At 36.2% G+C, this 21,455-nt stretch overlaps 1 protein-coding gene across 7 annotated transcripts in view; it reads right to left on the minus strand.

Moving 5' to 3' along the window:
- The window catches only part of DGKB (diacylglycerol kinase beta), a 719,270-nt gene that overhangs the window by 564,661 nt on the left and 133,154 nt on the right, over positions 1-21,455 (minus strand). For 4 of the 7 annotated variants that reach the window (XM_059171263.1, XM_059171260.1, XM_059171261.1 and 1 more), the window contains 2 exons: positions 4,814-4,890; positions 790-810 (listed from right to left, as the gene is read on the minus strand). In XM_059171263.1, coding sequence (XP_059027246.1) covers positions 790-810; positions 4,814-4,890 — 98 coding nt within the window. The remainder of the gene's footprint in view (positions 1-789; positions 811-4,813; positions 4,891-21,455) is intronic. The other 3 variants (XM_059171265.1, XM_059171262.1, XM_059171267.1) reach the window with 1 other exon arrangement.

Consider the following 21,455-nt stretch of genomic DNA (forward strand, 5'->3'; position numbering starts at 1 on the left):
TGACCAACTGTACTGTAACATGTTGGGGATGAGATCACAGAGTCTGCTGTCATTAAAACCGTAGAGAAACTTATGAATAAAAAGCTAGTATATATCCACTACTGTCCTGGGGAGACAATATTATAGTTTTAAGTATCTCGTGCATTTTGACAAGTCATATTCCTAGTATAATAAAAAAAAAAAAAAAACCCATTCAGAGATTTCCAAAATGTGTTGTAATTCTATGCACCCAGCTGAAGTATGGACCCAAAACTTGCTTTGCAGAATAGGCTTTACGGGGAGAGAGTGACTGAAGCAAGAGATGGGTTACTCTTTTTCCCGGAAGGCAAAACTCAGTGGCTTTTCAGTTCTATTTTCCTTAAAGATTCTAATAGCACTATAGATGTGTAATCCCCACCCCCCAAAGAAATCCCTATCAATTATAAATCCTCGTGCAATTATAAACCTCTTATTGTAAATTAATAAAGACTCTCAGTAAATGAATTATTTTATTGGAGTCTTATCATGTTTTGATGATATTAGAAAATTAAATTCAAGAGTCTACAAAACTAAATCCCACCCTCTAGACCCTCTCTGAGTCCATTAAGATATTAGCTTCTCCACTCAAGACTCTGATTTGAACAAATACCAGTCAGTTATAACATTATAAGGATTATAGATAGCCTTGAATATTTTATACGAATCTTAATGGTACAGAGGTACAGGTCAGTGACATGGATGAGAAATTCATAGCTCACATCAGAATAAAGAGAGAAAAGACAGATTTTAATAGAAAAGAAAATATCTTACTTGGTTAAGAATGTCTTGTTTCTGTGCATGCAAGGAAAGAAAGAATACAGGTGTTAATGAAAGATAACTTATACTCATTAACTCATTCTGCTGCTAACTAAAAGGTCGATTTTACAGATTGATTTTTAATACATACCCTAGACCCATGAATCTCAGAATGTGGTCCTGAGACAGTATCACTATCATCAATTGGGAAGCTGATGGAAATACACATTTTTGAGCCTCACTCTAGAAACACAGAAACTAAAGAGAGGGCAGGAGAGAAGGCAGCAATCTCTGCTTTAAAAAGCTGATTCTAATACAAGCTAAAATTTGAGAATCATTTATCAGATCCATCTGGGAGTGTAATAAGCAAATAGTTCCATTGGGCAATAAATATAATGAATATTACATATAAGATGATTAAACCCTTCCAGAGAAGATTATGAAAACACAACAGTATATATAAATCTATATTAGATTATTAATGTTTATTTCTCACTCCTAAAGCTTCCATCTTTGAGAGTAATATGCCTGGCCCATTACTATGCCTTTAAAGATAAATATCTTCCCATACATATACCACTACTTAATTTCTTCCCTTGGCTTTAGACATCAATGGAATAATTTAGAATTGAATTTGAAACCCTGGGAGGAATGTATATATATGTTATTATATTGTATTAATATGTTTCTATATTAATATTATTAATATTAAATATTATTGCATTAATATATTTACTTATAATATACTACATATATTTTACATATATAAAATGCAATGCCAACTTGGTTCTTCTCATATTATCAAATTTTATTGCTTTCATGAATCATTTATATCTGAGATATCTTGCTCTCTTTTACTGTGAACCACCTCACTGAGACTGGATGGTTACTAAAAACGAAATATAATCATACTCTTAATATTGTATGATTCATATAATGTTAGCTGGAGACAAGTAAGACTCTCTTACCTTGTTGGGCATGACTTAGTAATAATTGCATGCACTGGAATATGCCATAATTGTTATGTAAGAAATACCATTCAATGTATGTGAAATTTTTTTCTCTTCTTCTTGCTCTCACCTCCCACCAACTTGCACCTTTCATTCTATGGCGCAGTCAATGAAGTGAAGAGGAAAGGACATTACTCTTAAACTGAGATTCTAGACAATCTCTTGTCATGAAACTAGCTGGTTAATCTTAGGGAAGTCATTTTACTTTTCCTACAATGACTTTTTTCTTTTAAAAACTTTATAATCTTATCTGTTTGGGAATCTCAACCTTCTTAAAGATTTTATTCTTAGGGAACATTAAAGCCATTGTTTAGATTTATATTTTTTTGATTCTGGATTGTTTTTTTTTAAAGATTTTTAAATGATCTTTAGAAGACATAAATTCAAAATAAATATTTCATCCATGTAATGCACTTAATACTTCTTCTCCTTTAAAATTGACTTAAGCAGGTCACATATTCATTGTATTAAGTTTTAATACAGAGACCTTTTAGAACTCAGTAACCCAAGTAAATAGTAAGAAATACAATGAATCTACCACTTAAGCAGCTTTACTTTGTAAGAGGAGAAGCAAATAAAAGATATTTAGCTTGTTCTTTCTTTTAAGTACATTTTATATGGATGATATATGCAATATTTGTTTCAGGAAACAAAGGATTATTTAGTCTAAAAGTAATGTAGGTTAAACACTTTTCTCAGTTTTCTTGCATAAAAGGCCATCAGTTAAATAGTCATCTCTAACAACAACTTGAGGACTAACCTGATCAGCCAACAGAGAGTGATAATTTCCATGTGAATGGACAGTATGAATTCTGTCATACAGTTAGAGTAACCTTTTATAAACTGGGTAGTCATGTACTGAAGAGAACCTCAAGGCATTAAAGATTTCTTCCACAACACTGAATATTCCTAATTACTTCTACTGGCTTTTATAAAACATATACTAGTATTTAAATAAGATTTTATTATTTGGGGGGGTTTCCCCCCCCAAATATAAAAGACCAGGGGCGCCTGGGTGGCTCAGTGGGTTAAGCCTCTGCCTTCCGCTCAGGTCATGATCTTAGGTCCTGGAATCAAGCCCCACATCGGGCTCTCTGCTTAGCAGGGGGCCTGCTTCCCCCTCTCTCTGCCTGCCTCTCTGCCTATTTGTGATCTCTATCTCTGTGTCTAATAAATAAATAAAATCTTAAAAATATATACATATATATATAAAAGACCTCTCAGTGTTCAATTAGAGAGTAGTTTCACTCCTAAATAAGAATTACTTTGGGGTCATAATAAGATCTAACTTTACTTCTGTTTTTCAATGGTTCAATATTTTAATAATGCATTTCAAGAGCAGATCTGTGTATTTATGGAGAATTATTACATTATCGAAAAGGCTGACATCATATGTGTGTCTAAGAGTGAATCTAGTAATTACCTCAATAAATCCAGTATACAGTGACTGATAATCCTCATGAAAGATATAATATCAGTAAGACCAAGTCTTGAGAGTCTTTTAAATAAGAAATCATTGAAGCAAAAAGGCTACTTTACAAACAAGATCACATTCCAACTGAATTTATAGCCAGCAGCTATCTTTAGAGAGCAAAACAAAACTGGTTTTATCTCTGTAGATAGATTAGAAAACATGCAAGTTTCCAAGTATGTTTGGGAATGTAAATATTAATGACATTTTGGGGTCTTTTATCAATTCCATAAAGTTGTCATCTTTAGCTTTCCCACTCTAATTTCCCAGTCTTTGAGATTTTCGGTTCTACAAATTTATCTGGTATAATTTATTTCTCTCACACTGTGGTATCTAGGAAAATAAAATATGAGGGAAATGTAGACTGGATATCTTTTGTTCCTGACATAAGAAAATGGGAATGCCTTTAAATTACCTTTTTTTCCATTTTTTAGGGATTAAACATTAACATTACTTGAAAAAGAAAATAAATCTTAGGTTAAAGACTTACAAGGTATGGTAATATATGAGAATATAGACAGAATAAGAAAATATTGCATGAAAAGTAGCTATCAGAAATATTTGAAGGAAATTATAAAGCAATATGATGCTTTAAGGTTAGAACTGGAGATTTGGTTTTGACTAAAATGTAAAGAAACACAATACTGAAGGATAACCAATAACTGTGTTCTTACAAAGCAAAACCATAATGACAATAATAACAAAAAACAAATCACATTTTAATCAGCAAACAAATCTATCTGGCTGGCTAGATAATACATCCAGGGGAATGTTTCTTTTGCTAAGGGTAATTTGTTTTAACTCCCATACAACAGAACTATCACTTGGTGAAACTGCAGAAGAACTCAAAACATTTAAAACATAACATCTCCCAGCTAACATTAAATGGAAGGTCATTTTACAAGTAATTAGGAAAAGGATGGACATTCATTCAGGCCATGTGTTCAAAAGCCATTAACAGAATAGGAAGCTTTAATAAGGAAAAAAATTTCAGGGACTTTCTGGTTTACCAGTAGTAGGTTAAAACAAGCTACAGGAAAGAAGTTCCTCACTTTTTATCCAAGCTGGCTCTTTAAAATTACAGACCAGTTATACCCATCACAGAATTTTTCTGTAGTCAAGGGAATAATTCTCTGAAAGGAGTAACCCTCCTGCCCCCAACCAGTGTTCACTTGGGGTTAAAATTTATTGTACATAGAACAGGCAGCAGGTACATTTGGACTTTGCTTCAATCAGTCCTGTTCCCTGACCATACCTGACCAAGCAATCTCAGAATTAGAATATATTTAACATCTAGGAAAATAACAGAGGTCTATATTATAGATAACCTATACTCTTCAAAGCGCACAATAGAGAAATATTATTTCCATTAGCAAACGGTTTTTGAATGAAAAAGATACTATACTATTTTATGTGTTTTCCAGAATAGCATTTCATTATGAATTTCATTTTATTTATGGTATGCTATATGGTACATTTATATCCAAGGACTCTTCACTAAGAAATCCCTCTTCCAAGCGTATATATGACACCGATATAAAGAAAAAAAAAAGTTTACCCCTTCAGGATTATACTTTGCAAGCACACCGTTACCATGGAATTCTTCCAGAACATCCTTTAATTTCTTTGTAGAATCTATAAAGAAATAGAGAACACAAAAATTGTTTATACATGCCTACTGTGGTTAAATAACCCAGTTCAGAAACAAAGACCTGTTAAAATATAATCACCAACAGATATTAAATTTTAAAATGCACATGTAAAATGTCCTTTACCATTTTGAAAGGCTATTTCATTGAAAAAATTAATCATACACACAAAAAGAAAGGAACAGATAAGTGTGTTTTGTCCAAGTGTATTGCTTATGTATTAGGCAATAGCATTTGGCAAGACCGTTAACCCATGTATTATATGAATTAAGAGCAAATATAGAAATAGGGAGTATCTTCTCCCTTTGTTTTGATAACATAAAATCTAGATGAGTGAAATAAGCTTTATTTAAAAAGAAAATACAGGCATTCCTTGTTGAACTTTATAACAAATGCAGTGCATTTTTCATATTTTACTCCATTAACTAATAATAACCCTGTTGGACAAATTAGAACAATAAAATATATAACTAAGCCTCAATGGTGAACCCAGTCAGAGGCAAGGTATAGATTTTAGTATTTTTCAAATATTTTTAGAGAGAATTTTCTAAATATAAACAAAGAACAAACTAGAGCTTGTTTTAATTTAATTATGAAACAAAATTTAGGGGAAAAAAACAGAAACAAAGTTTAGGAAACATCTCTACTTGCTAGACGGGATGCTTCCCAATTCATGAAGTGCTTAATAAAGCCCCTTACATCTCCAAATTAAAAAAAAAAAAAAAAGTTTATATATGTTACCCAAAGATTTTTAAATTGCTTTTTCAATTTTGACGTATTTTGAAATATTCTTAAGACATTCATCATCTCAATTGTGACAAAAGATTCCTTACTTAATATGGGAAATAATGTCAAGAAAGAACATAAATATTTTTAGAAAAATATGCATAAACAGAATAAAAACACATGCATTCAATCTACTAAAATAAATGCTCTCATAGTTATAAAAATATAATTTGATTAAGCAATTTTAGACTTAAAACATATTTAAGTTAGGGAAAAATAACTAATAAATACTGATAAGTCATCTAAATCTTCAATCAAGTTTGAATAACAGTAATAAAACAAGACTGAAACTGGGAAATAAGCAGAAGATTCTTAGTTTTCCATTAGGCAATGGGGCATGGATATTATTTCCCAGCATATGAATGTAATTCTCTCTGCCTTTCCCCAAGATTCAGTGATATTTGTGCCACCATAAAATATTTCCCAGCTCCAAAAATATTAATTTACAAAGCAGTTTTTGAGTTATCCTGTTAGAAAATTAGCTCTTAAATGCCTGTCCAGCGCATCTTCCCTTTAATTTATAAATTATACTTCCATTTGGAGTGTACAATTTTATGTTGCATTAAAATTCACATAACACAGATATATTACTTTAACCGTTTTAAAGACTATAATTCAGTGAGTTTTTTTTTAGTATATGCACATTGTTGTCCAAACATCACCACTACATAATTCCAGAATATTTCCATCATCCCAGAAAGAATGCCCATATTCTGGGGATTCCATACAACTGAAACCTATCATATAATTTGTTGTCTTTGTTTGGCTTCTCTCACTTCAAGGCCCGTAGATGTTATAGCATGTATTAGTATTTCATTCCCTTTTTAGGCAAAAACTATTCCATTTTTATGGATATATTACAGTTTTTTTATCTACTCCTCAGCTCATGTACATTTGTTTCTATATTTTGGTTATTATGAAGAATGCTGCTACGAACATTCAAGTATACATAATTTTGCGCAGATATGTTTTGACTCTCAAGGGTATACATTTACATGGAGAATTCTTAGGTCATCTGAAAACCTACAATTTAACACTTTGAGGAACTGCCAAGCAGATTTTCACAGGGCTATATACTATTTCACATTCCTACCAGCAATGTATGTGAATTCCAATTTCTCTACATCTTTGCCACACTTGTTATTTTCTAGTTTTTCTTTAATTATAGCCACTTAGTGGTTTCTACTTGTTTTTCATTCGGTATTTGTTAATGACTAACAATACTGAACATCTTTTCAAATGCTTATTGGCCTTTTGTGTGTCTTCTTTGAAGAAATGTCTATTTAAGTCTTTTGGCTAGTTTTTAATGTGGTGTTTACTTTTTGCTGTTGAGACTGTTTGGGGTAAGTGTGTGCATGCTATAGCATGTTTGAAGCCTGTACAGTTTCCTATAGGTTTCTTTTTTAGCATATATTTTCTTAGCACTTTCTGAACCATGATCAGAGTTAATTTGTTATGCCTTGTTTCTTGCTAGGTTGTAGGCTGCTCAGGGGAAGAAAACACATTTTCATTTTTGCATAGCACTCAAATTTATTACAAAGATGAAACAATAAAATAATAAATATTGTTATTCAATTGATCAGAGCTATACTTAAATTACAACAAATTACAGTAAATTGCTTTGACATTCACCTCGGCAGAAACGTAAACTAATTTAGAGACCAGGTTCTATATTAAAGAGAGATATGAAGCTGATCCTTTATTCCAAAACCCTTCTTTGTCGATGAGAAGGCATTATTCTAACTTAGCAGAACACCTTTTACTTCTTTGCATTCATAAATGTAGGCGTAGATCCTTCTGTACATACCTATATAGACATATACATATCTAGATGCGCAAACGCTAGAATCACATACCCAAAAGACTATGTTTATTTTAACCGTATCTAAGCCCCATGATAAAATGGAAGGGGAGAAGAAAATCTGCTTTCTTATACTAGGCCTTCCACAGAACCCTAGAGACACTGCCTAAAGGTGGGCTTGTCATTTCAAGATTCCGTAAGAACGAAAAAAAAAATAAATAAAAAAAACCCCACATTCAGTAATCCCTTACAAATGTTCCAGAGAAGGCAACAGTCCTTAAAATTATGTATGTCATTTTTCAGTGCTTTCTTGGCCACAGTTTATATTAGCATATTCTTAGTGGGGAGACCACAAGTAATAAATTAATAAATTAAGACCAAATTTCTCTGTGTCTCGATGATCGTGGTTTGGGACAATTCCAGAAGCGCTAATTCATATTTAGATGGCTCTCCCTGACCCAGTTTATTCCTTTTTCAATTCTCAAGTCCCATTTTTAATATCCTGACATCTAAAGTTTATTCATGATCTAATCCCCAATTTATAATCTAGTTCAGAAACTGGAACATTACCTTATTCTTCTATTCCTGTCCCAATAATCTCTCCTGGGCCCAGTCTCTGGAAGATTAAGGACTTGACTTACCCAACCAATCTTCTATAGGCTGACTTTGGTATGAGACACCAACGAATTCCAGTATCCTGCCTGCGTCCCCTAACCTGTCATTAGAATTCCCTTATGTGAAGAGTTTCCATATCCATATGGACTCCCAAACCGCACTAGATGGCATAGTTTCTGCTTTTGTGTTCTCCCTACCTTCGAAGGAGAATCGTCATTTATTTATTTTATAATTTAGTTGTTTTTCTGGATTTGTTCCTATTACCTGTCATCAAAACATTCCTATCTCTTTGATTTTGTCAACTCTGGATCCTGTGTGTCCAAGAAACACTGGGATAGTGGAGAGGAGAAAGGATGAATGACTGAGTCTGACCGACCCTCTAGTCAAAGAGAGATACCAAAGAAGTGACGCCTGCATGAGTGAAAGATAGAATCTCAATGATATTTCCATGAATATTTGAGCTTCGAGTATGAGAGCACAGTGACAGATTCTGGGCTGAGCGATGCTGAGAAAGGCAGGTAGGCAGCCAGCCGGCAGGCAGCTGTAAACTGGAGATCAATTCACAGGTGATACATATCTGAATCCAACAAAGGCCTGGCATCAAAGAAGACTGGCAACGTAAGTGTTGGGCCGCCAGGTTCAAACAGCTAGTTTAACCCTCAGATAAGGGCTCAGGACAGAGGCTCAGTATGAAATATTGGGTCTCCTAGAAAGCAAAGGAGGGTCATGATATGAAATAACTAATTCCAGAGGCACTGATGCTTCAAGGCTTGGGTAATAGGTCAGCAGACTTGGAGAAGAACACCAGATACCAGTTACTGCCAGGTTGTCAGCTCTACCAATAACAGAATCACCTAAGAACTAAGATGGTAATGAACCAAACAAAGAGGAACCATTTTATTCAGCAAACACCTTCATTATATGCAAGGACAGAAAAAATATATATGGGGACTGGTAGGGTAGATTTCTTCTCATGGCTTATCTTTCTAACACCTGCTCAAGTGTATGAGCCATTCTAGAGGCCCCCTAAAGTGCTCACTTTCTATGAATCTTCTCATGTTTGGCAGAGTCACGTACTATTTTTTAATGCCATAAGAGTTAAACTAGCTACGTTTTAGGAATGTATGGCTAGGAATGTTTTGAATTTTTATATGATTATCAGGAAAATTTAATTCCTTTTACCAATTCTGAAATATAAATAAATCCATAAGAACATTCAACAACATTTAGAAAACAGAAGAATCAAACTCATGGGTCTTAAAAATATGTTGCCAAAAACAAAACAAAACAGGAAACACCTTAACACTTTTGGCTTACCTCACATCTCCCTAGGTATCTGCTACATCTTGAATGAACTTCCTTTGTGATTTCACAGACTTTGTGTCTATTCCAAAAAACTCAATTAATTAAAAGGTCTCATGGAATAATGGAAAGGACTTAAAATCAGAGAGGATTTTTAATTTTTTTTTTTAAGATCTTATTTATTTGACAAAGAGAGAACGAGGCAGGCAGAGAGAAGGGGAAGCAGCTCCTCCCACCCAGAGCAGAAAGCCCGATGCGGGGCTGGATCCCAGGACCCTGAGATCATGAACTGAGCTGAAGGCAGAGGCTCAACCCACTGAGCCACCCAGGCACCCCAAAGCCACCCAGGCACCCCTAAAACCTAAAAGAGTTTTAGATTTGAGTCCTGACTCCAGAATTTTTGGCTGAATGTCCCTGGGTATTTTTTTTAATGTCTCTGTAGCTCAGTTTTCTAATATGCAAAATAGGAATAATGAAACGGACCTCGCAGTATTGTATCCAGCAACATATCTGGTGCCCAATAAATTCCTATTCTTTTGCTCCACCCCAAACAAGACTTCAAACATATCATCCCCCTTCAACAGTTTTCTGTTGTCTTTAAAATGAAGCACAAACTCCTCCTCTTGGCACGTGTGTCAAAATATGATCCAAAACCTACCTACCAATAATTATTTTCAATGACCCCTTATTTACAGTTCTATATCCATTGTCATGTAACCCATAATTTAGAATCTCTCCTTCGGTTGTGGTGTTCTCTTTGTCCAGAATTCTCCTCCATGTCAAAGGAAGTCAAACATAATGCATGCCATGATTTCCCTGCCACCTTGTTCACAGAACCTCTCAGGACTTCCTTCTAACTCTGCATGGAACTCCCTACAATAATGCACTTGGAATCCACACTTGTTTTATGCCTTGAGTACTATTAACACTGTTAACTGAAGTTTACACAGGTAGATTCTTCAAGCGGTTGCAAAGTATAGTAGTATCTTTTTTTTAAAGATTTTATTTATTTATTTGACAGAGAGAAATCACAAGTAGACGGAGAGGCAGGCAGAGAGAGAGAGAGAGGGAAGCAGGCTCCCTGTTGAGCAGAGAGCCCAATGCGGGACTCGATCCCAGGACCCTTGGATCATGACCTGAGCCGAAGGCAGCGGCTTAACCCACTGAGCCACCCAGGCGCCCCGTAGTATCTTATTTTTTTTAAGAGTTGTATCTTATTATTTCATTTAAAACTCACAACTACCAGGAGGATTTTTTCAAACTCCTCCATTAAACTTATGAAGAAATTAATTTGTTAAAACAATCATTATTTATTCAAAACCACACACACAGTGATCCAAACTTTTGTATATGACCCAAACCTGTTTTCATTACTTTGCAAAAAACAAAAACAAAAACAATTGGAAGTTTCCATTAGAGCCAAGGCATCTACTTTGGAGTCCATGATTTCTGTCAGTTTAGTTCAGGGAATTATATTACCTATTTTTCTAGTACATGGAAACAGTTTATTTCTTTTTTTACCAACTTAAATTAACAGTTGAAAAATATCTTGTATATATAAGAAATATATGAGAAAGTAAAACAGGGGCGCCTGGGTGGCTCAGTGGATCTGGTGATGATTGATCACAGATGATGACTGATCACACTGATGATGACTGAATGCACTAGACTGGGCCCCTCAGAAGGCCTCAGCCGAAGCCTCTGCCTTCCACTGAGGTCATGATCTTGGGGTCCTGGGATTGAGCTCCGCATTGGGCTCTCTGCTCAGCGGGGAGCCTGCATCACCCACCGCCCCCTTCTGCCTCTTTGCCTACTTGTGATCTCTGTCTGTCAAATAAATAAATAAAATCTTAAAAAAAAAAAAGTAAAAGTAAAACAAAAATGTCATATGGATATTTTTTAAGTGTTTTTATAGCATTTTATTTTATTTATTTTTTTAAAGATTTATTTGAGAGAGAGCTAATGAGAGAGAAATAGACAGTAAGAGAGAGGGGTTGGGTCAGAGGGAGAAGCAGACTACATGCTGAGCAGGAAGCCCAATGTGGGACTTGATCCTGGAACTCCAGGATCATGACCTGAGCCTAAGGCAGACGCTTAACCAATGGAGCCATGCAGGCACCACTATAGCATTTTATTTTTGTTTGGGATTGTGTTTCTCTTGATAATGGAATTGGAAAATTTATACAATTTTTTGAAAGCTTTAAAATATACATAAACCCTTACATGATACATGTATTTTGTATAGTTATTTAAAAGTCATCTTGGGGCGCCTGGGTGGCTCAGTGGGTTAAGCCTCTGCCTTCAGCTCAGGTCATGATCCCAGGGTTCTGGGATCGAGCCCCGCATCGGGCTCCCTGCTTGAGAGGGAGCCTGCTTCCCTTCCTCTCTCTCTCTGCCTGCCTCTCTGCCTACTTGTCATCTCTGTCCATCAAATAGTTTAAAAAAAAAAAAAAAAGTCATCTTAAAGAATAAGTATTAAAATGGCTCCTGTCACATTATAAAGGGAAAATACATTGAAAAGATGAAGAACTATTAAAATAAAATCCTAAAAATATTCTGCAAATAACACATTCTCATTATGTCTCATAAGAAAATCTCTTTTCATTTGTTCCAAAGTAAATATTCCTTAGGTCAAAGCCAATGGCTTTGACATCCAAACAGTAGCTCGAGCTCCTTTGAAAAGATGATTATATTCCACTGTTAACACCAAGACTCTCCAATTTATAAAATGCATTTGTCATTTTTATAAATAAAAAATAACCTCATATAGATTAATCATCTAGACCCTTGTTTGCCAAAATAGACAGCACCATGGGTCCCTGTTTCAATGAGGGCAGTGGGTTTCCAGGAAAAAATGCAGCTCTGACAATGTGAGAGAGGTTACCAATGCCTGTAATCTGAATGTGGAACCATGGAAAATTCACCTTTTGGTCCTCCCAACTCAGTGCTTCAAAAGTTTTCTTTAAAATCGAACCCCCCAACACCATTTCTCCCCCTTATTACAGAGGATATTTGTGGCCTAGAAATGTCTTTCTGCAGTCAACCAAAAGCATCTTTGCAGTGGCTGTTTTAACCCTGTAGTAAATAAGGTTTTGTTGCTTCAAATATTTCAAGAGAAAACGTTCTTGTCTAAACACTGAGCTAGCATTCATACGCACGTAACATAGTAAGATTCAGTACAAAGTTAAATGTGACAAAGTTTCCCTTAGCTATAGAGTATTTTAAATTAGCAAAAGAGCTTTATCTTTGTCTAAGTGAAACAGTTTGTGTCTAACCCAGTGGTTCTCAAAGTGGGATCCATTTTAAGATCATCCCGGTAGCTTTTAAGATATACTGAAGCATAGGGGCGCCTGGGTGGCTCAGTGGGTTAAAGCCTCTGCCTTCGGCTCAGGTCATGATCTCAGGGTCCTGGGATCGAGCCCCACATCAGGCTCTCTGCTCAGCAGGGAGCCTGCTTCCTCCTCTCTCTCTCTGCCTGCCTCTCTGCCTACTTGTCATCTCTGTCTGTCAAATAAATAAATAAAATCTTAAAAAAAAAATAAAAGATATACTGATGCATAGGCTGAAAACACACTGATGATGACTGAATTCACTAGACTAGACCCCATGAGACATGGGGATTTTTTTTTTTTTAAGATTTTAGTTATTAACAGAGAGAAAGAGAGAGATCACAAGTGGAAGGACAGGCAGACAGAGAGGGAGTGACAGAATCTCAAGCAGAACCCCCTGCCCTGAGCACAGAGCCCCATCCAGGTCTCCATCCCACGACCCCCCGAGATCATGACCTGAGCTGAAATCAAGGGTCAGACGCTTAATCAACTGAGCCACCCAGGCACCCCAGGCATGGGGATTTTCATAAAGCTCCTCCCAGGATTCTTATATGCAGCTGAAGTTGAATTAACCACTACTCTTTTCCTTAAAAAGATGCTTTAAGAAACTGAGAATTAATTAGCAAAATTTTGGCTGCTATATTTTCCAACATGGATCCTTGTTTCAGTGAGAACACTGAGTTTCCAGGAAAAAATAAAAGCTCTTACAACACAGAGAGGCTGCTTAGGTCTTTAATCTGAATGAATATATATTTCAACTTCTTGTAAAGATTACATACACTCTTTGATAAATATATATTTAAGATAGCTTTTGCTCGGGGGGGGGGTGTTCTACTGGGGAAAAGAACCTTATTAAAGCATTTATTTAAAAAATGATTTAGCCTCACTTGAGGTTAAAATAACCAAAAATAGTATTTTAGAATGTGAGAAGATCCAGAAATTCATACTGCTATTAATGTAATCCCCAAGGTGATATATAAAAAAAAAAGAGTCCTATTTAAATTGTAATAAGCAGCAGCAAATAAACATCCACAATGCTATGAAATAAAATATTTGGAGAACCAGTCAGCCAAACACAGACATCTACCTGTGAGAAACATTCATATACTTATACTTATGTACAAAAAGATTGAAAAAATATGGAACTATCGTTAAAAATAAGTGACACTGTAGGAGTTTATATTCTAACTGAAATCTATACACCTGGATTTCTAAAAACATCCCAAAAATATTCTACAGATATAGCTACCTTAGGAAGAGTTGTTTTAAAAAAGCTATTAAGCTGTTCTGAGTACAAGTTCCCTCTCTACATGTTTCTGCTAAGCTCTTGGGGTGATAATGTTAACTTCAAAAGATGGTGGCCATACTATCTTAGAGAAAACTGTTACATACACTGCAGGAACTGTTTCCACTTATCTGAAAAGACAACTATTTAATTTCAGAATTACTGTTGATATGAGACCATGGAGAAAATTTCTATTCTCCTTCTGATATTAGTTGCTGATAAGACTCTTAAATAATCCTTAAAAAAATTTTCCGCATTTGCTATTATTTTCTCCCTCCTGATTCAATCTACCTATGCTCAACTTTTTGATAAGTACACCAGTCCAACGCCTTGGATAAAGAGTGATTTCGTGGATAGACAACATATCTAGTAATTTGTCCTCCAGCTGGACACTGTCCTAGACACCCATGAAACAATTAACATTTTATACAGATTTTCTTGTGTGGAAAATTTACATTGGCACTACAGCTACTCATCAATAAAATAACTCAAGATTGGTACCGAAAACATAATTTTAATTAAGAATTTTAATCAGTGCCTGAATTGACTGGTATGATTCAGTGGTGTGCTGGTGAAGTATTGAACAACTGTTGAAGACTCAGAGTGCTGACTTGCGGTGTTGGCGCATTTACCTATTGCGAACATTCTCCCATCTAGGCCATATCAAGCATCCAACGTGACCTCATGAATGCAGAGTTAGGAAGAAATGTTAACCTTTGACTCACATGAGAAGTAATTAATGAATAATCAACAAAGAATTTTATCTAATTTAGGAAGAATAAACAAGTCTTTTGAAACAAATAGAGATCAAGGGCAGAAACAAAGGGCCAGTTGTAGGGGCACCTGCCTGGTTCAGTCAGTAAAGCACGCAACTCCTGATCTCTGGGTGGAGAGTTCGAGCCTCACCTTGGCTGTAAAGATAACTTAAAACAAAAGGCCCAGTTGTGATTGCTAAATCATTCTAGCAAATAGTTGAGAGGCATGTATTGAGTTTATTTTTTTTTTAAGATTTTATTTATTTATTTGACAGGCAGAGATCACAAGTAGGCAGGGAGGCAGCCAGAGAGAGAGAGGAAGAAGCAGGCTCCCTGCTGAGCAGAGAGCCCGATGTGGGGTTCAATCCCAGGACCCTGGGATCATGACCAGAGCTGAAGGCAGAGGCTTAACCCACTGAGCCACCCAGGTGCCCTGCATGTACTGAGTCTGACTGTTTCATGTGTTGTTCCAAGTACTTGGAATATATCAATGCATAAGACAGAAAATATTCTTGGTTCATGTAGTTTGTAGTCTAGCGAAAGACAGATAATACACATAGTAAATATATGTAGAATAGTATAAGATTTCAAATGCTTTGGAAAAAATAATAGATAAAAAAATTATCAACTTGCAGGACACAGTTTGCAATTTTAAATAGCGAAAATAGACTTTGTGGAAAGGTAATATTTGATCAAAACTTTGACTCTGATTAAAGATATAAAGAAGCACTCTGTTAATGTAAAACTAATGTAAAAAAGATGAAATCTGAATAAACTCTGGATTATAGCAGCATCAATTTTCTGATACTGATGGTATTTTATAAACTGTACGCAATTTGTAACCATCATAACCAGTTTTGTGTGGCCTCCTCATATATATGTTTTGTAAGCTCCTATAAATCTATCAGTATTTCAAAACTTTTTTAAAAGGAGTACTCTGGCTATTGTTTTGAAAACCAACTACAGAAGACAAAGCTTCAAACAAAGAAATAATTATGAAAGTATTATATTAATTCAGACTAGAGATTTGATGACTTTGGATGAATGTATTAGTGGTAGAGTAGGAAACATGGATTATTTTGAAAGTGGAGTCAAAGGGATATCCTGATGGACTGGATGTTTCTGTTGGTTTTGGGGTATTTTTTTTTAATTAATACTTTATTTATTTCTTTGACTGGGGGAGATACAGCATGAGAGGAACATAAGCAGGGCGAGTGGGAGAGGGAGAAGTAGGCTTCCCACCGAGTAGGGAGCCCAATACGGGGCCTGGTCCCAGAACCCTGGGATCATGACCTGAGCCGAAGGCAAACACTTAACTGACTGAGCCACCTTAGGCACCTAGATGTAAGTTTTGAAACTGGGAGAAAAAAGGAAGGAAGAAGGAAGAAAGAGGGAGAAAGAGAGAGAGGGAAGAAGGAATTGAAAAATCAAGAGTGTTCCCAAGGTTTTATGTTTGAGGACCTGGCGGGATTAAGTTGCCACAAAGAGGAATGGGGACCACTGAAGATGGCACAAGTTTCGGATGGTGAGCTTCCCATTTTAGTTTTAGGCAATTCATAAATGAAAATTCTATTCAGATATCCAAGTATAGCCATTAAGAAAGCAGTTATAATGAGAAGGAAATGTACAGCTCAGGGAATAGGTTCAATAATATTGCCATGCACTTATTGTGATAAGCATGTCACAATGTATATAATGGTTGAATCACTACACTGTGCACCTGAAACTAATTTAATGTTATGTGTCAATGATATTTCCACCAGATTTTTTAATTAAAAAACAAAGCAGTTATATATGAATGTAGAATTCAGAAGAAGATCTAGGCTAAAGAACCAAATTTCAGTGTTATTCATATAAATGGTATTTAAAGCCATAGACCGAGTCTCACTTGGGGAGAGACATAGAGAAGATACCAAGGACTGAGACCTGGCACACTCCAAAGTTCAGATGTTATGAAGAATGAAAATCTGCAAGGAGACTAAAAATGAGTATCTAGTGAAACAGCAAGACAACCAAGAGAAGCAATGGGTCATGGAAGCAAAGTTTCACACAATGTCAAGTTAAATGAGGAGCAGAAGCTGATCACTGAGTTTAGTAAGAAGGTAGTCATGCACGTCCCTGTCAAGAACAGATTCAGTTTAGTCTACGGCCATGGCACCCTGAACGCGCCCAATCTCGTCTGATCTCGGAAGCTAAGCAGGGTTGGGCCTGGTTAGTACTTAAATGGGAAGAATGGTTTTAGTTTAGTAGTTGTGACAACAGTCTAGAGCGAGTTAAGAGAAAATAAAGTGGAAGGAACAAACAGCGGTAAATAATAGACAATTCATTCAAACAGATCTGCTGCAACGGAAGGAAAGAATTTGAGTAGTATCCAAGCTGCAAAAAGTGAACTCAAGATGACTTTTCTAAAGGAGAGAAAACAGCACTTTGATAAAAATGATCCAGTGGAGAAAAGGAAAAATTAAAAATTAAGGGAAAAGAAGAGAAAAACCACTAGAATAATGTCTTTTAAGTGGGTGAGAAAGAAAGCAATCTTGTACACAGCAGATGGTCTGGCTTAGGACAGAGGGCATGGAAGGTCCACCCACGCGAGAAGACAGGTTCACATGCTGATGGGCAGGTCGATGTCCAGTTGGTGTATGTAAAGTTCTCTTGTGATAACTTCACTTTGGTGAGCGAAGGAGGAAGAGAGACCATTAGCTGAGAAAAGATGAGAAGGGAAGTAATGGAGATTTGAAGAGAATACTGAGATGTTGAAAAGGACATCCAGGACAAGGGACATGTGGTTTTCTGGGCCACATTGAAGTCCACTCAGCTATAAAGTAAGTGGAGGGTTAACACTGATTACTGTTACGGTTTGCTCATCCAAGGGCTTTACAGTGAGAAGGGAAAAGGAAGTTGAGCAAGGAAGCAAGGGGGTGACTTTAGTAACTTTTCACAGGGAATTATACTTGCGTTTCGATTATGACTTCAATTCAGGAAGAAGAGCCCACACTGTGACAAACACACTCTGTGTGTATCATTCTCTCTCGTTTGAGAGAAAAACATTCTGGCATTTATTGTAGTTTCCAGAACTTCAGGCCCCCTTCTCAGATGCCACCCTCCTCGGTACCATCCATAAGGGGATATGGAAAACAAAAACCTGTAAATCACGCTGCTTTACATGCGTGTTTCTCAAGAGTTAACAGTACCTCAGTGATTCTTCTTCTCTCTTTTTTTTTTCCCCTTCCCTCTCTCCTTCCTTCCTTTTTCCTCTCATTCTGTAAAGCACCTAATTATAGTTGGACACATATAGTTCTGGATAATAATTGTCTTTCCAGCCTTCTCCCTTGTCCAGAGAATACAGTACAATGCCCGAGTAGTTCAGCTCCATGTGGAGTCATCATTACTAGTGGTGAAATGGGTTATTTCTCTAGAGAGACCTACTGAGCCTCAAGTCCCCACTTCACTTCTCCTGCTCCTCCCTATCACCGTCCTCAGCACTTACCCACTTAAATCATTTTGGAGAAGTGGAAAAATAATGGTGAGAGAATTCGGGAGACTTTCTGCCCCTCGGAAACACTTTATTAACCTATATGGTTGAAGTTACGTATTTTTTTTTTCCCAGCTCCTTTGGCTGAACGATTGCTCATTTATTCTTTATTTTTTTCTTTTTTATAAAAGTGATTTTGAGTCATTTGTTAGGTTTGGTGGGGAGAGGCTTTATAAATTGCACTCATTGTATTTTCCCAGAAATATAGACTAGCTTTAAAAAGCATACATTAAGGCAAGGAAAGTCGTCATCGCATGCAGTATTATTCAAGCAGATCCTTCACAAATACCATGCAGACTCTCCAAACTAATGATCTCATTTTCAACGAAATATCCAGATTTTAGATTGACAAATGCTGCTTTGCCACCAACGATTTGTGGTGCTGTTATTGCTATTGGTAAATGAGGATAATAAAATATCTTCCTTGGTCTTTTGGTGGGATAAATATGTGATGCAAAAGAAATATTCATCAACTGTGCCATTTATCATCTGTGCTGTCAGATTTACACCATGTTCTTCGGATTTTTTTCTTTCATATCCGTTTTGGGGCTTTTTAAAAAAGATCTCTATTTGTTTTAGAGAGAGAGAGACAGAGCATAAGTGGGAGGGGCAGGGGGGGAAAGCAGACAGACTCTCAGGCAAACTCCATACTGAGCATGGAGACCATCACAGGACTGGATCGAGGACCCTGAGATCATCACCTGAGCTGAAACCAAGAGTCCGATGCTTAACCAACTGCACTACCCAGGCACCACTCTTCCAAAACCTTAATTTCAGATTATTCTCCACTTTCTTCATTTTCTTTTGCATTTTCACTGGCTGCTTTAAATTTCCTAATTAAACCAATAACCAGAATACTATACAAAACATTTTAAATTAAAGTTAATCATCAATTTTAATTTTTTTGTTATGAGTAATTCACTTTCATAGGCAATAAAATTAAGTATAGCTATTACATGTGCTTCAATCAAATGATTAATGAAATGCAACTATGGGTTAAGAATTTTGAAGCTGTACATTATTTAAAAATGTTAAACCCACACTAGCTCAGAAGATGAAAGTTTTATTTATTTATTTTTTTAAGTTCTTGTGTGGGTTGCAAAACACTTAACTGAGAAACCAGACATGCTGGCAACAGCAATGTATTCTCTAGTGACACTACTAATAACATCCTGTTTTAAGACAATACAAAACTACCAAAGTTTTCAATTCTTTGCTGACCATAAAAATTTGCAACTGTCTATATATTTACCAACAGGCATAGTATTAGGCAATCTGGAAAAACCTAAGTCTATTTATTTTGCTGGCATACATATTTCAAAGACTACAATTTGCTCACATACATACTTTAAAGAGCATAAAACTGTAAAATATTGTCTCCAAGTTTTAAATTCAAAACAGAAGTCGTGGAAATGTGTGGCTTTATGTATTTCATTTCTACCATGCCTCTGGGGGACTGTGAAAGGTTTACTGCAAAAAGAAGGCTCTAGCTCTACATGAAATTAAAAGTAGTTGAAAGATTTGCTTCCAGACCTTGGCTCTTAGATGATCTATAAGACAGTGCTCTCATATAACGGACTTCATTTTCTTCCTCTAACACTGAGGGAATCGGAAGAAACGGTACTGAAGAACCCTTCCAGCCAGAACATTCTGTGACCCGAATGACAGAAATGTCTCCAGATACCACAGAAGGATGGTCAGACCCATACCCCTTAAATACTGCCCCCCCACACCCCATCTCTAATTTCCACTTCCTTTAATTATTTTCTTTCTTTCTTTCTTTCTTTCTCTCAAGATTTTATTTATTTATCTGACACAGAGAGAGAAAGCATGGGCTGGAGGGAGCAGCATCGGGAGAGGGAGAAGCAGGCTTTTCCCAGAGCAGACAGCCCCATGAACAGCTCAATCCTAGGACCCTGGGATCATGACCTGAGCTGAAGGCAAATACTTCACAACTCTGCCACCTAGCATCCCAATTCTTAACGAACTTTCTAACAGAGACCTCAGACTGAGGAAATTGGAAGCTTATTTGTTTTGAGAGAGAGAGGGTACAAGTGCACACAAATGAATGAGGGGCCATGGGAGAAAATCTTAATGCGGACTCCCTGCATAGAGCCCCACACAGGACTCAATCCCATGACCCATGAGATCACGACCTGAGCTGAAATCATGTATGATGCTCAACCCACTGAGCCAAACAGGTGCCCTGGAATTGGAAATTTTTAATCCTACTACCAAATAAACTGAAAAGGGGAGAAGAGCAATAATTCCAGTTTACAAAGGCAGAGGTTTTTTCTGGCATGTCAAATTCCCCAGTGATATTGGAGCCTCTAGCAACATTACTAGTAGTATTATACAAATCCTAGGATTATATAAATATAAATTACATTTAAATTTATAATTATTACTCTGAAAAGTGATAAACTCTGATCAAGGTCCGTTTAAGATTAACTTGATAATTTTAAATGGAGAACTTTACCTACAATGGGAAAAGCCGTCTTTCTATTTTCAAAAATTATCGGGTGGAGAATAGACTGGAGATGAAACCCAATGTGCACAGATACGATCACTTAGTTCTTACAAATATCCTTGTTGTGCAGTATTGAGAAGGAAAATTCATGGTGGTGTTTTTTTATTAAATGGTATCTCTCACAATCTACATTCTTACATCAGAGTATCTGCTGTAATAACGGCCAAGAAACTTTGCTACATTGTGCTATCAAATAAAACCACCTTCTAAAATTGCTGGCTATTCTGACAGAGAGGATTTCCAATGCAACTTTGGTGTATTTCAGCCATTCACCTAACAGGATAAAGGCCAGTCCCACCTGCTTAAATATTTTTGAAGATCTAAAAAAAGAAGGGACCATTACGGGTGATGATTTTGTAAAGGAATTTAGTTACAAAGCAAGTCTGAGATAATTTAGGGGATTTAAGGCCCACGCAACATCACACAATATAAAAATCAGGAATGAGGAGTTTCTAGTGAGTGAGGCTGTAGCAGCCTTCCCAGTGAATTGCAGAAATCCGTTCATCAATGTGCTTCTCCTACAGAGGAAATTCTCAGTCATGACGGAAAACAAAAAACAAACAAACAAAAAACCTACCAAGAGCATCAAAGCTCCAAAAGTAAGCTAATACTCTTC

The sequence above is a fragment of the Mustela lutreola genome, chromosome 4 (assembly GCF_030435805.1).
Source record: "Mustela lutreola isolate mMusLut2 chromosome 4, mMusLut2.pri, whole genome shotgun sequence".
Lineage (NCBI taxonomy): Eukaryota > Metazoa > Chordata > Mammalia > Carnivora > Mustelidae > Mustela > Mustela lutreola.